The sequence below is a fragment of the Lampris incognitus genome, chromosome 3, assembly GCF_029633865.1.
Source record: "Lampris incognitus isolate fLamInc1 chromosome 3, fLamInc1.hap2, whole genome shotgun sequence".
NCBI classification, from domain to species: domain Eukaryota; kingdom Metazoa; phylum Chordata; class Actinopteri; order Lampriformes; family Lampridae; genus Lampris; species Lampris incognitus.
Window position 1 is genome coordinate 66,926,067 of NC_079213.1, and position 16,760 is coordinate 66,942,826.

Genomic DNA, 16,760 nt, shown 5'->3' on the forward strand with positions numbered 1-16,760 from the left:
ATGTTATTCCCCCCCAGTTCCCCCTCCCCCCTGAACAGGCGCCCCGACCGACCAGAGGAGGCACTAGTGCAGTGACCAGGGCACATACCCACATCCAGCTTCCCTCCCGCGGACACGACCAGTTGTGTCTGTAGGGACACCCAACCAAGCCGGAGGTAACATGGGGATTCAAACCGCCGATCCCCCTGTTGGTAGGCAGCAGAATAGACCGCCACGCCACCCGAACGCCTCGCAGTGCCATTCTTTTTTTTTCACAACTTTTTGTATTGAATTTTTACAATCAAAATATTGTACAGACATATATGAAGTCAATGTTTATATAGAGAATAAAAAAAAAACAGGAAAAAACAGCAACCAAAATTCATCATAGAAAAAACAAAACAAACCAAACAGACATATATACATATAGCCTGGCCGCCTAGCCAGTTAGAGAAAACACAGCTTGTATACTCAAGACAAATAAGAAATATTATAAAATGAAATTATAGATTATACAGGAAAAAAAATATAATGGTTAAAAAATAGTTAAGGCATACACCCATATCACCACACATGTCAATAGATTACCCCAAGTTTATGGGGTGTCAAGTGACTGCAGTTCCTTAACCATTTTAACAAAGGACCCCATGTTTTATGAAATCTGGTTGTCGAACCCTTTGTGGCACATCTTATTTTCTCCATCTTAATAAAATACAAAATGTCGCTGAGCCACACAGAGTGAGATGGAGGAGTAGGGGATTTCCAGTGTAATAAAATGAGGCATCTGGCCAGAGGAATTGTGAAAGCTACCAGGTCTGCTTTATATGATGGTCATGGCAGGTCAGCAGGAGGGACACCGAAACAAGCTGCTAAAGCTGTCGGCCTAATTGGAATCTCAACACTATTTGAAATTATTTTAAAAATGTCTGACCAAAACCTGAACAGGGAAGGGCAGGACCAAAACATGTGACTACATGTGGCCGGGGCCTGATGGCGTCTGTCACAGGCGGGATCAGTGTTATCATAGATCTTAGCTAACCTACCTTTAGTTAAATGTGTACGGTGTACAATTTTACATTGAATCAGTCCATGTCTAGCACAAATTGAGGAGGAGTGGACCCGCCGTAGAATTACCTCCCACTGGTCGTCTGTGATCTCTACTCCCAGGTCCTCCTCCCGTCCCCTCTTAATATGTTGTGATGAAGAGGGGTGCAGCCAGGAAATCAGACCGTAGATGCAGTGCCATTCTTTAACTTCATAATCTATGTTACAGTATGCCGGCATAGTGCAAGTCTTCTCATGGATCGCCACCTTGCCGTGATGGAGAAGCTTGTGTGTACCGATGATCCCAACAGCTATGCCGTCCGGAGCGTGGCTCCTAATAGGGTCACTCAAGGCGGATAGGTCAAGGGGGAGTTTCCAGACGAAGCACGATCCAACAAAGACCTCAACGGCAGAACTGGAGGAAAAAGCCTCCAGGTCAGAGTGGCAGTGAAGGCGGATGAAGGCTGCAACAGAGGGTGGTCCTCAATCGTCTTGGTTCTCCATGCCATCGGATTCTGGCCACCCCCTGCCAAGGACCGTGTGGTGGCTGCAGGCACATCAGCCTCTCCACGTATAAAGCTGTCATGTGCAGGCATCCTCCAATTATGCGGCCCCAGGATCAGCCTCTACGCCCACCTGAAGACCCAGAGGGACCCAAAAGGACAGTTATACTCGACCCCGAGTGACCGCCGATTATGATGATGGTAGGATTCATCAGTGGATTTCAGTATCCTAACTCAACACGGCTATGCCACTGCTATAAAAAACTGCCAGTCTTGTGAGGCCAGACCTCAAGACGAAAAAACGACTCTTTAACACTTGTGTTACAGACCCTGGTAGAGGTTGTAAAACTGTTTGACGTCAAAGACTCGAATGTCCTAAAAGGAACTGATCCTGCTGTTAACTCAAAGATACTGTCTGTGTGATTACAATTAGTCAGATATTAAGGTAACCGAGGCAATAGATTACTTAATCAAAATGAATATTTCGCATATAAATTCCTCAGTTAAACCAGAGTAGGCTAATGGGTCCAGATCTGATTGAAACTTAATGTGGTAGAAATATTATCGCCTATATAAATAGTCACTGTGCACTGAATCACTAGCACAACCACGTCTTAGTTATGAGTTCTCTCCCGCTGCAGCCTACATGTAAGCATAATCACAGTGATAGCCACTGGTCACTGTTCTCTCTTCCAGATCCACGTTATTAATGTATCGTAGGCCGGGCGTTGGGCTTGGGGATGTTAAGTTGGCAGTGAAAAAACATTCCTCTGCTTTGCACTCAAGTCTAAACGTTATTCAACCTTGGCCTTTCCAGACGGGCGCAGTCTTGACCTCCTATTTATATCTCGCAGGCCATTATTTTGCCCTTTGACTTTCTCTGCTGTAACAGTAGAACCACCTAACTAAATGTCACATGACATGTGAGAAGTATTTAATCTCGATCGCTCCTGTGTGCTCTTCCTTTCTCGACACAGGAGTTGGGAACTTTGTGACTGGTTGAGCTGAGTTACATCACTAAGAGTCACTTTGAATGGCTGCTTTGTTAAAAGTGTTCCTCGGTTTTATTTAATCAGCGTTGTACTATAATTGGTAGTATTTTACAACGAGTCAACGTTCCTAGGTGTGATTTTATTGGTTTGTTGTTTGGTAGCAGTCTGTAATTCCTATTAAGCAACAATGTAACGATTGTTGCTTTGCGATTTTATATATGAACACCATAAAACCAAACACGGATCCGCTGATGCAATGCAAGGTGGAAACAATTCACAGTTTACCACTTTCCCCAAAGCTCCTCTCGCCTCCAAGGTGATGGAGAAAGTTAAATCTGCTTTCAACACTGTACACTTCCAGTCGAATCAGAAGAAGTTTGGGCTGAATGCAGAGAAAGTGCCAATGGCTTTGATTTATGTGTGGGGAAATTTTTTAATGAATTCCTCTAAATTTTTAGATCACTTGTAATGATCGCAAAATCACTAAGTATCTCTTGGTTTCAAGGGATACACTGAAAATGCTGACATTTGTGTTTTAAACATGATTTTGGAGGTTTTGCACCAGAGGAAACCCACACAGACACGGGGAGAATATGCAAAGTCCACACAGAAAGAACCTGGGATGCCCTGCTGTTCAAACCCAGGACCTTCTTGCTGTGAGGCAACAGTACTAACCGCTGGGCCAGTGTGCTGCCAGACAGACAGACAGACAGCTAGATAGATTTTTTTTGTCTCACAGCACGTTATTATAAGTTCAGTCAGGCTGCAGTGTCGTGGTGACAGGTCTGATTAACATTGTTCTGCTTTAGCTGGTGATCAAACACTGTGATGCAATAGGCAAACAGTTGAGACCTAGACGGACAGATTTCACAACATCTCTGTCGTTCTGAATTGTGACCTCCCATTGCAATGTGTAAAATGTGAAATGCATTGATTTCAGAATTCCCTTTTCAATGGTATCTCTGTATCACCAAAATTCCATCCGAAAAAAAAAAGGATATACTGAGGCAAATACTTTTGGGGGCAGTATCACAGAGAAACTTTCCAGGCACCTTCCCACATCTCTCACCTTTCTGTTACCACCACATTTTACAGTTTACATTCATTATTATTCCACATTAAGACATGCCTGCCAAATGACTCCCAGGAGTCATTCCTGATGATGTGTAAGACTTGAATGTGAGGTCCATAGGTGACCAAATGATTCCCTACCAAACCCTCCAAAGAAAGAAGGAATGAAGTTGGTTAAAAGCAACCTGAAACAACCCAACGATGCAAAACTGCATGATTACTCTCACAATTCTAAATTCAGCTATTTGACTTCTCAGTATGAGCAAATGCGTGTAGTGTGTTGCCGTCCCTTAAGGTGTTGCTGACTCCCTACGTGCATTGTAACTTACCTTTAGTCTTATCATAACATATAAATATAACTTACAAATCTTTTAAGAGTACTGCTGTTGGCATGTAGGAAGTCATTAACTAGGGGATAGCAGAAAACAGCGTAAGTGATCATATCAATTTAGTGTACAGTATAAGGGTGACCCTCCCCCTTCCTATACCATCAGTGATCAGAGGAGAGAGGATTGAAATTGTGAACTGCGACACATCCCTCGGCCTCTTCATCAACGACTGTCTTGGCATCAATGCACAGATGCCGTAATTAAAACGTACAGAACATCTGTACTCGCTTAGAAAACTGAATTCTTTCAAACTTGATAGGACCCCCCTTGTCCTATTTTACAAATCCTTCACAGAAACTACACTGTCCTACATATTGTATGTCGGCTTGGATATTCAAAAATCACACAGGGAAAGCTGGCCAAGGCAATGAAAACTTGTAGTAAGAGCATTTGGATGCAACAGTCTCGTCTCTATAAATTGTACCTCTCTTAACTAACCAGAAAGGCGCACAAGGTTTGTAGTGACAAGTCACATCCACTGTTAGCTGAATATACACTCTTTCCATTTCACAAGAAGAGGCACTCGTTTATCATTATGACGAGCATCCAGCTAAAATAATAATCCAACAATGTGTGCTGTTGATATTGATAATTGTGCTGCAGTGTCTGGAAATTTCACATTTATTGCTTTTAGTCTATCTTATTTCTTTTAATCTCACAACAACACAATTGTTTTTATGGCTATGCTTCTAGGCAAATTGACTTTATTAAAGATATTAGTTTTATGTTTATTATGGATGTATGTATGTATGAAAAGAAAACAACTTGGTTGAACTTGAAGCACAGCCTTCCGCTTTAAACCAGAGGGGGCGTGGCTTGCGAGAAGGAGGAGAGGGAGGGAGGGTACTCGGGGGTGCGTTCGCTCTCTGCGCTATCCTCCACCGAGCCGAAGTGCGGATCACACGGGCGGGTCAGCGAGCAAACACCGGGGGGAAAATGGTGAAGGTAACAGTTGTGAAAACTAAGCCGTACACGGACCAGAAGCCCGGCACCAGCGGCCTGAGGAAGCGGGTGACGGTGTTCCAGCAGAACCAGCACTATGCGGAAAACTTCATCCAGAGCATTATCTCCGTCATCGACCCCGCCGAGCGCCAGGCAGCCAGCCTGGTGGTGGGAGGGGACGGCAGGTTTTTCATGAAAGACGCCATTCAGCTGATCATCCAGATCGCTGCTGCCAACGGGGTTAGTTGAAAAGGCTTCTTCTGTGTTTTTTTTCTACAGCTGGTCTTGCCTTGATTTTTGAAGCTATGAAAACTCCCTATTAGTCAGTGCTGCCCCCACCCGCCACACGGCACGCCTGCAGTCGAGGCAACTAGTTGACACGTTTGGCAACGTTACGCTGTCCCAGCTGAGAAACGACGCTCTTCACCTTCCGACTTAGGTGCATGTTGTTCCGAGCTTTCCCTGACGGGATTTTTGGTCTAAAGCACAATAAAACATTTGCGTTGTCAACAGCGACGGCGTTTGTGTCCAAGCGCTCACCGCGTTAGTGGTCATGTGACGTGCTTCGCGTCGGACCCTTGCGAATGTGAAAATGATAGGGGTCGCTGGAGACCCCCGGTGCCAGATGACCGCGGTGATCTTCTCGGCGAAAGTGCACCGAGGTCATTCGCATGTAAAGAGGCACCTTTGACATTTCAACGCAATGAGCCCCCCCCCCCTGCTCACTCGGTTCGGACGATTTACTCGGTTCGTTTGGATCAGTTTTAAACAAAAACATCACGGTTAGAAAATGGGTTTGTTTCATAATGGGGGGGTGCTGTGTGATGCCCCCTGTGGAACCATAGGCGAAAGAGGGGGCGTGGCGTGCGCCGTGCAGCCTGTCACGTTGCTCTGCATATGGTCCGGGCACGGCTGCAGCGACGGGCCCCTTCATCCATGCCCAAATACAAATGACAGCTGCAGGCTGCAACGTTCATGCTCTTAAAGGTGAGCAGATTATGTGAAAATTTCCCCCCAAATTATTGACCTGGGTCTGTGTTTCTTTGTCATTTCCGCGCCAGCTAAATCGAGGGAAATGTTGGAAGCAGAGGAGCCGAACCGTACCCAAGGACACATAGTATGTCCGCAACAACATATTCATGTGCTCAGTCAGAATCATTGGTACTGCATGGTGAAGATACACAGAGAGATTCCTTGGCTCATAATAAGGGCATCGTTTTCAAGTTAGGGGTCAGCCAAAACATGCGTGCTGCTATTACATATTCTTGCTCTGATTCTAGGCTGGTGGCTTTATTGCTTTATTGATTTGAATTTCATTTTATATCATGATTGTGACTTTGCGGTAAGTGTTGTTTAAATAAACGGAATCGGATGCTGCAACAACAATGAAACTTTAATACCATCTTAATGTATGCTTTGGAAAATGGTGCAAGTTGTCTCTGTGTTTATGTTCACCTTGTGGTGGACACGTATTGGGGACAGAATTCAACCCAGGAACTAAGGGTTAAGTCATGGTTGCCCTGGCAGGTTAACGCAGGGTTAAGTTATGGTTGTCCAGCCAGTTTTCTGGGGATTCAACCTCAATATTAAAAATATAAATAATGATATATCAGACCATAACTATCTACTGTAGACAACTATCTACTGTTGCTACAGTAGATGGAGAAATGATAGAGGGCCTAGGCTCTTGTTTGTTATGTAATATTGCCGTGCAGCATGGAGCTGCACGGCAAATTAGTGTATCAGCAGGGACACCGGACTGGTACAAACCTAGCAGATGGGAAAAATTCTTGGATATTGATTAGGCTTTGGGATAGAGCAGTAAAAGATCATTAATGCAACGCAAACTGTCTTAAGAGGCCGACCTATGAAAAGGTGTAGTTCACTCACATGTCATTCATCAAAACATTTTCATTGCGATCTCAAATGTAGTTTCCAGTTTTGCTTCACCTTCACATCTCCAATGACATCACATCCTAAGACAGCAGTACAGTGTAAGCGTATTTAGATTAGCTTAGTGTGTCCATCCCTGCTCCTCCCCTTTACTTGTATTGGAATTCATGTGTGCATTGTGTCTTGTGTGTGTGTGTGTGTGTGTGTGTGTTTACTTACAGATTAATCACCTGGTGATTGGCCAAAATGGCATCATGTCAACACCAGCAGTCTCCTGTGTGATCCGCAAGATTAAGGCCGTGGGTGGGATCATTCTAACAGCCAGCCACAACCCAGGTGGTCCCAGTGGAGACTTTGGCATTAAGTACAATATCTCCAGTGGAGGTGAGTGATTGTAACTAGTATACTACTGTGTACACTATACTCCTCAGGCTCCGTGATGCAGCTTAGTCAAACCAAGTTATCACCTTATCGGGTTTGACAGCAGACTGACAAACACAGATAGTGAATCCTATCGACTAATTTGCTCTCATATATCCCTTAGCTTGCTAAAGCCCTGTTGATTTTATGATTAGTAGCAGTAGTAGTAGTAATAGCAGTTGTAGCATTAGCAATAAATGTAGTAGCAGTAAAAGTTGTGTTTGTAGTAGTGAAGGAGGCTGTGAACAATATCTAAATGAAATAATATCCAAACGAAATGATTATAGTTATAATAGAATTGTAATAAAGTTGTAAATTAGCTGCAAACGGCTGTAAATTGTGCAGCAGACGAGCAAATGTCCTCATAATTTGTGCGATTGAAAAATCTAGAGTATTTTCATGGATCGCAACTTTAGAATGGGATCAGTCCTCTTCCAAATGCAGGTACCCAGCCAACACACCTCCACCACTGTGGTGGAGGTGCGTTGGCTCATCATCACTGAAAATAGAGGTGAATTTTCAGTGAGGATGAGGATCAAGGCTGACTCCAGACATTTTGCGACCATTTTTTTTTTTCAAAGGTAACACCAGTGCGACTACACAATTAATGGATGTCTGAAACTGAAACTGTTTTGGTCTGATTGTCAAATCATATGCTGGTGTGACAAATTGGAAAAGTTAGTTTGGTGACATATTTCTGCACATACGCACCTTCTGGTTGTGTGCAGTGGTCTCTCTGCTGTTGCTCACTCAGCTGCAGGCCAATATGTGTGTTTCCAGATGTTTTCAGAGAAACAGTGGCAAGCAGGTGTCTGGGGTGGACTGATGTTTCAGAGCTGCTTTAGTTAAGCAACTCAAATGATTGAATCCCGTGCTGGACCAGGGCCCCTTGTCGGGATTGAAAAGCAAGAAATCCCAGCAGTCCAGCATGTTGGTGCGCAGGCTGCCCGTTAGCCACGGAAAGCGACTGTAGCCGCCAGTTTGAAAATGCCTCTGGTAGCTCTTGGTAGCTTGCACCAATCCTGGCAAGGCGGGTGATGGTCGACCTTTCTGGATTATTTCTAGTTTTTCCTGAAAAGGCAATCTAGAAAATAGAGTTTCTATTAATTCAGCCACACGGTCTTCTTCACTAACGCCCGCCGTTTCGCTGCTCTCTAAATCCTTCATTGTCGTTCTGTCGTCTCTTTTTCCCCCTTGCTCACTCACTGACTACCTTTGCTGGTCGCTTATCAAATTCCCGAATACCCGGAAGATGTCGGTATATTGTCCCACCCACAACTCAACAAAATATGATGGGCTAAGACAACTGTCAAAATCAAATTCATGCCCGCGTTGACTTGAATTACACAGGTATTCGGTTACAGTTACCGAAGGTCCTGGCATGGGGGAGCCGCTGATTCACCCAGATACCATCAGAAGAAAAATTGTGATTGGTCCATTTCCCGTTCCATTATGTTAACCCACTGTTTGCCAAGACATATTAGTCCAAGTTTATAATGATGATCTAGAAATTATTACAGTTATTTCAGTGAATAAAAATAATTAAAAAGTATTTATTAAGAATACAAAAATTCTTTGAATATTTTTTTCTTAGGTATTCACTGAATACCTTGAAGGTCCAGAGGGTTCCCCTTTGCCACCGCTATAGCTGCTCTGCCTCCAGCTTATCTCATTTTACACTTGCAGCCTCTGATGCAAGTAGCAATTATTAACTTAACCTGGTGTCGCTCAGTGTATCGGGGTCCAACATCTCACGCAGGAGGCCTAGCAAGGGTTGAAGGCCTTCATCAAAGTAGCATGTGTGATCCAAAAGTTGCTCTTCTTAATGTACAATTGACTAAATGCCTGTAGCTTGGAGCAAAAAGTAGGTAGCTGGAGAACAAATAATCATTGACCATCGGGGCAATTAAAGAGATAGACCTATAGGTGCTGTTTTATAATACAAGTGTCCAAATAGTTCCTTTTAGGGGTGGAGCAACAGTTGCCATATTATATACTATATGTATGTTTTCAGTGACTCCTTTGTTGTGGCTATGTAAATAAAAAGCAAGCAGTCTTTCCCCCTACATCTTGTTTTGTCTCCAGGACCTGCCCCAGAGGGAATCACAAACAAAATCTTTGAGATCAGCAAAAGTATCCAAGAGTACCACATCTGCCCAGACCTGAAAGCAGACATATCCAAGATTGGCAAGCAGACATTTGAAGTTGACACCTTCAAGCCATTCACAGGTACAGTGGTAAGGAGAGCAAAGCCCCACCTTCAACTGATGGGAGATTTAAGCTTTCAGAGGTCGGTATTGGAGATTGGCAAGATGAAAATATGGTTTATCTTTTTGTTTGTACATCTATTTATGTTCATTGGGATCTAAACAGGGAACATACTTCACGAAACTAATATTAGAATGCTGTTCATTTCATTAATTCAATTTCCCTAAACCGTTTTGATCAGCATGTGGAAAAAAGTTAAGCTCCCGGCCATTTTATCTTACCATTTCCTGCTTTTTTTTATTGTATTGTGTTTCCATTTTATCTTGTCACAGTGGAGATAGTGGATTCTGTGGAGGCCTATGCTGAGATGCTGAGGGGCATCTTTGACTTTGCTGCACTGAAGGAACTTCTCTCAGGAGCCAAGCATATAAATGTTCGTCTGGACGCCATGCACGGAGGTATGGAGTGGCACAACTTGAACCAGTACCCTTTGGTTAAATGGGTAGATACTACGCATCTAATCAGTTACAAAATCATAAAAAGTCATACAAAAAGCAAAATTACTATATCATAGGATTAAGAAGGCCAAGGGAACAAATTCAAACCAGAAGAAATAATTTAATATGAATGAAATTGTCAAAGATTAGTAAACATAAGGTAATACATTAAGAATCAAAGTAATACAAATAAAATAGGAATAGAATAAGATAAATATTCATCTATGTACAGTTCTATAGCCTTCCGGACCAGTGTGTATCTGGTTCAGTCCACGGCGTCATTTCTCTGAAAGCAACAAAATAAGCTGTTCAAAGGGCCCCCAGGCCTCTTCAGGAAATTCTCCTTCTTCTGGGATTTTGGAACAGGAGCATACACATCTGCCAAGGCCATCTCTTGCTCCTCCTGACAGAACTCTTCCAACCCGGTCTTTGGCCTATCTTCATCAGCACCCTTTTCCTTGGGATGTTCATGTTGAATAGTCTGTCGTCTCTACTCTTCATGCCTTCTCCAAAGGTCACAGTGGGTCTCGGGAATTTATTGTGATTTCACCAATCTTGTCACAGAGTTTTTATCATTTCCCAGTGTGGATACTGATGACGGTGCTCTCCAAGCCACTCCATGAATGCAGGTCTAACCTTGCTGCTTGAGAACTCACTTGAGTTTCTCTATTGTTTTAAAGAAAAGTCTTTATATATATATATCCGCTTTCCTCTGGAGTAGGAAGTGGCCACGCTGTACCATGTTGTCATGACATGCAAGGTAGTCTTGCTGCAGTGAATATGGGTCAAATTCATGATATGCATTATCAAATATGATGTCTTTGACCATAGACAGCTGGATGAGATGGCCTTCAGGATCTCCCTTTGGTTCCTCTTTTTTCCCCACATGATTTCTTCCTCCCTCTTTCCTTAATTTCTGTGTTGTTAAGGCAAGTGATCTTCTCTGCTGAAGTCCCATTCCTGATCACTTTATCTTATTCGATTGTAGTGAAAGGTGGGTGTTTAGTCACTGCAGAGTCTTGTGTGCTCTGCTGAAGGGAAGGAGGGGTCTGAAATCGAAATTGAGGAAGTTTTTTTTTAATTTTGCCTGATAAACCTTTTCTAATGTGATACTTCAAAATGCACATAAAATATGTTATAGAAACACAGTTACTGTTAGCCAAATCATGGCGGCGACGTGAGTACACACAATGACATTTGCTCCCTCTGTGCTAAGTGGCTAATCCTTTACTTTTACCTTAAATACTTGAAAAAATGTCTCAAAGTACTCAGTCTGTATCCCCAAGATTACTGTCTGTGAAATGTCATCTCATGCGAAGGGAAATGAGCAAGGACATCCCAATATCCTCAATGGCGACAGCAATCCAGAACCTGTTGAACCCTCCACCATGCTAGATAAGAGCAACTCGGCTAAATTAGCTCATGAAGGAAACAAGATCATCAGCGCTATCACCAGCATGAAAGATGAGTTCCCTGTGAAATTCACGGGTGTCCTAACAGTCATACAAGGGAATAAACAGAACTTCAGCGAGTTTTCTGGCAGACTCTCAGAAGCTGAACAACATATCAGTGACACGGAAGGCAACATCTCTATTTTACAGAGTACAGACTCTCCAGAAACAAGTAGAGATGCTCAAAGGAAGTTGAATCAGTTCATTTGGCAGAAACGTTTTGTCACTCATCTAAGTGACCTCTTCAGTCGAGATACTGGTAGAGACACTCGGCGCAAAAAAATGGAGGACCAGGACAACCATAGCAGATGCAGCGATCTTTGCATCATCAAACTTCCAGAGGGGGCAGAGGGGTGTGATGCTTCAGTTTTCTTGGGAGTGGTGGTTCCCTGAGGCACTGGGCCCTGACACCTCCCCTAACCAGGTCATCGTTGAACGAGCTCACTGTCTGCAGGGACGTCAGGACTGTAACTTCCCCAGGGTGCTCATAATGCACTTCCTGAACTCCAGAGACAATGAACGACTGATGAGGGGAGCCAGGGCTAACGGAAAAATGATGTTTGGCTAACGACAAGTGAAGTCTTTCCAGGATGTTGCTGGGGAGACACACATTAAAGGAAGCATTTTGATGAGCTTAAACAACAACCGAAAGCCTTGGAACATCCAATACAAGATGATCCACCCAAGCAAGCTCCAGCTCACATACGCAGGCTGTTCTCAGGTCTTTTAACATCCGACAGAGGTCGCAGCCTATGTCCGTAGTCTACCATCCAGCCAAACGGAGTGATTTGAATGGCTCAAGATGAGCAGAATCCCTGCTGTCAGGGGATAACAATTGAGCCATTTGGTTAGTTATTTCTTCTCCTACTAAAGGTGCACGGAACTAACAAGACATTTATTCTTTTTCTTTCTCAAATGTCCATTGTTGATTTAACAATCTTACCACAATGGGTTAAATACTGCTTAGCATACATGTTTAGTTCTAACTGTAATTTTGTTCCTGTCGGCTCTCCAAGTTAACCTATTCTATGATAATCATTTGCAACAATCTGTTATTTCCAACTCCGCTTTATATTATGGGACGCTCAGAGGAAGATTGCTCTTGCGTTTCTCTTTATTTTTGAGTATTTCATGGACTCTTGTATGCCACTGTACGAGGGGACAGACAAAGTGTTAACATGTGTTGGAGTAATGTTATTCTGCTCCTCTTAGTAGGATCAGATTTGCGCTATGTTGTGTATTCATCTGTATGGTGTGGGGGGGGCACTTTCATACAGTACTTTTGTTTTGTGTTTTTTTTTTTTTTTTTTTTTAATGATAGCTTGTGTTTAGAAAATAATGAGCATGATAGACATACTTAATTGATAATGCAGAAGTACTGATAATGCAGATTGGTGACTCAAATGTAAAGATAACTTCTTGGAATGGAGAGGCCTGGGGAAACTGGCTAAATTAAAGCAGGTCAGGACAAGGATCAAATAACTTAAATCAACAGTTATATTTCTACAAGAATCTCACTTATCATCAAAAGATATAACAAAAGTGCAGAGATGATGGTCTGGCCAAGTCTTTTCAGCTTCATTTTCTTCTGATACTAGGGGAGTCATTACACTATCCACAAGTTGCTTCCCTTCCAAGTTTCCAAAGTAATTTCAGACCCTGCGGGAAGATATCTGATTATACAAGGTTCACTTTTAAATGAAAATATTACCATGGTCTATATGTATGGACCCAATTATGACTGCTCCAAATTTTTTGAAACTCTATTCTTACCACTGGCCTTACTAGTGACCTATCAAATACATTTCTGATTGCTATAGACTTCAACTGCACAATCTCTCCTCACCTTGAACTTAAGAAGAACTTATGTGACCCCTGGAGAAGATTGTTTCCTAATAACAGGGAATATTCTTGTTGCTCAAATGTTATTAAACGTCACTCTCAAATTTATTATTTTTGGTTTCCAATGACCGTTTTCCCAGAGTGAAATATTGTATTTATGATTCCATCATGATCTCAGACCATGGTCCAGTCATTTATGATGACTCAAAACTGATGGACCTCAGAGGTGGCAGCTCCATCCAAAATGGTTAAATGATCCTGGTTTTTTAGAATATTTGGGAGTACACAGTATATAGACATTTTCTTTAACTAAAAAGAAAAGATAAAAGCAGATGCTTTTATCCAAAGCGACATACATCTGAGAGTTAATATAACACAAGCAAGGATCTAGTCAGGGGACAACAACACAAGTAAGTGCCAAAATTCACACAAAACCTCGGGTCATTATCGACTGGAAAAATGTGCCATGCCCTCATATCAGTCCCTGGCGTAAAGAACAATCATCTTGTCTGGCACTGGAAAAATTAACGCAACATCTCAAACGTAAGCTTTGTGAATTCTACAAAATTTGGGACCCTTTTCTACATCTCTTGAAAGTGAAGCTCTGCAACACACTCTAGACTCATGAATCCCTCCTAGCTTGTCCTGTATAGGAGTTTGATATTGTAGTATGCACATTTCCATTGAAAATATCTAGTATTTTTGTGCTATGCTCTACATTTGTGTGGCACACTTCGCGTTGTTACTGCTCTATTGTCTGCACAGTCGCTGTACTTTATACGTCTAAAGGAAAATGAACTGTATATTTTATCTCATTACCATGGCTGTCACTCCTGTTTTTCTTTTGTTTGTTTTTGTTTCCTCGATGAAATGTTTGGGGGAAGGACAGGGCAATTATCCATGTTGTATGTTAACTTCTACATTATATCCTTCATTTAATTTTCTTCAAAAAAATCAAAAAGATGCTTAAAAAAAAAGAAAAAAAAGAAGGAAGGACCAGAGATGATCTTGGATGTCTTTGAAAAGAACACCAGAACTCACCCAGTCCACTGTCAGATGGGCCTGGTTAATGATGAGTTTCACCAAGATCTTGTGAACCACAAGTGGTCTAGGCATGATACTGGTCTTGGAAGCAGCCATTTCCACGTTGGAGCTACTGTCAGCCAGAGCTTTGTGGACGATGCCTGGTGTGGTGTTCTGCTTAACGTTGATTTGAACAGTTTTCAGCAGGCTGTCCACAAGCTGCTCAGCTGCCCTTCGGATCCCAATCATGCTTAATCTGCCATTGTTGAATCACTACTCATCAGAGCTATAGGGGTTCAGAGCTAGTAACACCCATCTTGAACTTCTCAGTCAACAGCTACTCTGTGGTGGGCTGCAAGTAGGAATTTGATTGCCACTGTCTTGGGAAATATGTGAACTGAGTAGCTTATCATGGGAAATGCAAAGAAATTCACCTCAAGTAGAAAATTGCAGCCCCCAACCTCTTCAAAATTGAACTTGTCAGAAACAGCTAAATGACTGAGCCCGCATTGATTCCTTCATTAATTTAGTCATACGTGGTATCGAGTCGGTTATTTTTCTCCATTTCAAGAGTTCATCATAGTATTCAATGAATAATTCTGTCATTTCTATACTCCGAAAGTATCAAGCTATGCATAAGAAATATGAAAAATGACACTACATTATACAGCTGCATGTAGCATTATTTGCATTTTCATATAGAGTGTATGGAGTGTTTCTGTTTGCATTTTCTAATACAGTGCAGCCTTTCTAATACAATGCAGCCTATGTACAAGCCAGGAAGTAGGTTTTCAGTAACCAAACGGAAAGATTTACATTTACATTTTCTTTTATTTTTGTTGATATATTTGTGCGCCAGCCCACAGGCATCCTAGGACATTAAATGGAAATCGCGTTATAGCCAAGAGTGCAGTTAGCACAAGTGTGCAACGGGCAGATCACCAATAGTGACAAAGATAATAAAGGATTCCAAATTTGCTGTATGATGCCACAGATCTGTATCACAGTCATGCTATCTTTGGATCAAAAAGGTCCTGGAAAATGAAAGCCTTTTAGGCTTTCTTCAATTAAATACGTGAGTCTGCGGTCCTAATGGAGAGAGAACATTCTGGATCTGGAGCCCAGCCCTCTTGAAGGTGGGCATAAGCAGTAGCCTTCCAGAGGGGAATGAAGAGGTCGAGTAGGAACATGTAAATATAGATTGGAAAGCCAGCTGGCTTTTTTTCCCCCTTAATTTTGTTACACACCACTCATCAATACTAGATGGAAAGCAAGATTGCCTTCTTTCTAGTTAGTGCTCTGGAATGTGTTTTCCAGAGATATTTAAGGCCTTCACTCTGGTGTTGAACTTCAAACATAGGGCTTATGAAATCTTTGGGTTATGCTTTAAAACCAAGGAAAACTCTGGGGCAGTGTGCAGTAGACTGTAAACATAATTGCGCCCTTTCTGCAACACTTTCGCTGTGTCTCTAGTGGTTGGTCCCTATGTGAAGAAGATAGTCTGTGAAGAACTGGGTTCTCCAGCAAACTCAGCCATCAACTGTGTGCCCATGGAGGACTTTGGTGGTCACCACCCTGACCCCAACCTGACCTATGCTGCTGACCTGGTTAACACCATGAAGGGGGGAGAATATGACTTTGGCGCTGCCTTCGATGGTGATGGTGTAAGTCACTTTTTCTTGTTTGAAAATGTATTTGCAGCATCTGTTTGAGTTGGGTACCATGAGGTACAGGTCAAAGGTAAAGATGGAAGTGGGGTGATGATGTACAAAGGTCCAGAACTAGGTTTTAAATCTTTGATGCCACATGATTAAAAGTGCATTGTTAATGGGCCTTTATTCACCCTGGTTTTGGTGCAGCTTCTTTACTTGTACGGTCTATGTTCTGAATTAATTGTACTTCATTTATAAGTGTCATGAAGAAACCAAAATTTAACATTTTATGGTATCTCTAGAGTTTATAAGAGAATATGCCAAAAGTCGGAATTAGAATATTCCTCCATTTTTTTAGCCTTGGTACAACACAATCTGGGTCCAGCAAAGTAGGTGTCGCCTCATCATGGCACCATAGGCTCATTATATTATGAGTCCTCTTGCCCATTGACACAGACATACAGCAGAATTTGAAATTCTGACCCAGAGTTACAAAATATGATGGACTGGTTGATCTGTAGCCTAGAGAAGAGTGTGTTTAGGCAGTGGACTTTCTGCCTCTCAGTCACATAGGCGTAGTATTGAGTGATGCCCTTCAGGGTGAGCTTCTCCATCAGGTTGATGTCGTAGGGTTTCTTCAGGTGCTTGGACATGAACTGCTTATGGGGAAGGTGGCAGAGTAAAGCAGGAATCTGACGGTCCTTGGGCAAGAAACTAATAATCTCTTCAATCAGGACCACATAATCCTGAGAGAGCAGCTTGTCTGCCTCATCCATCACCATAACTTGAGTTTTACCCACCTTAGCCACACCCTTCTTGATCAGGTCCAGGATCCTGCCTGGTGTGGCTATCAT

At 42.5% G+C, this 16,760-nt stretch overlaps 1 protein-coding gene across 1 annotated transcript in view; it reads left to right on the forward strand.

Moving 5' to 3' along the window:
• The first annotated feature begins 4,840 nt into the window (after positions 1-4,840).
• The window catches only part of pgm1 (phosphoglucomutase 1), a 28,412-nt gene continuing 16,492 nt past the window's right edge, over positions 4,841-16,760 (forward strand). The window contains exons 1-5 of the mRNA XM_056276348.1: positions 4,841-5,160; positions 7,035-7,197; positions 9,319-9,462; positions 9,774-9,899; positions 15,728-15,918. Of these exons, the coding sequence (XP_056132323.1) occupies positions 4,915-5,160; positions 7,035-7,197; positions 9,319-9,462; positions 9,774-9,899; positions 15,728-15,918 (870 nt within the window). The 5' untranslated portion in view covers positions 4,841-4,914. The remainder of the gene's footprint in view (positions 5,161-7,034; positions 7,198-9,318; positions 9,463-9,773; positions 9,900-15,727; positions 15,919-16,760) is intronic.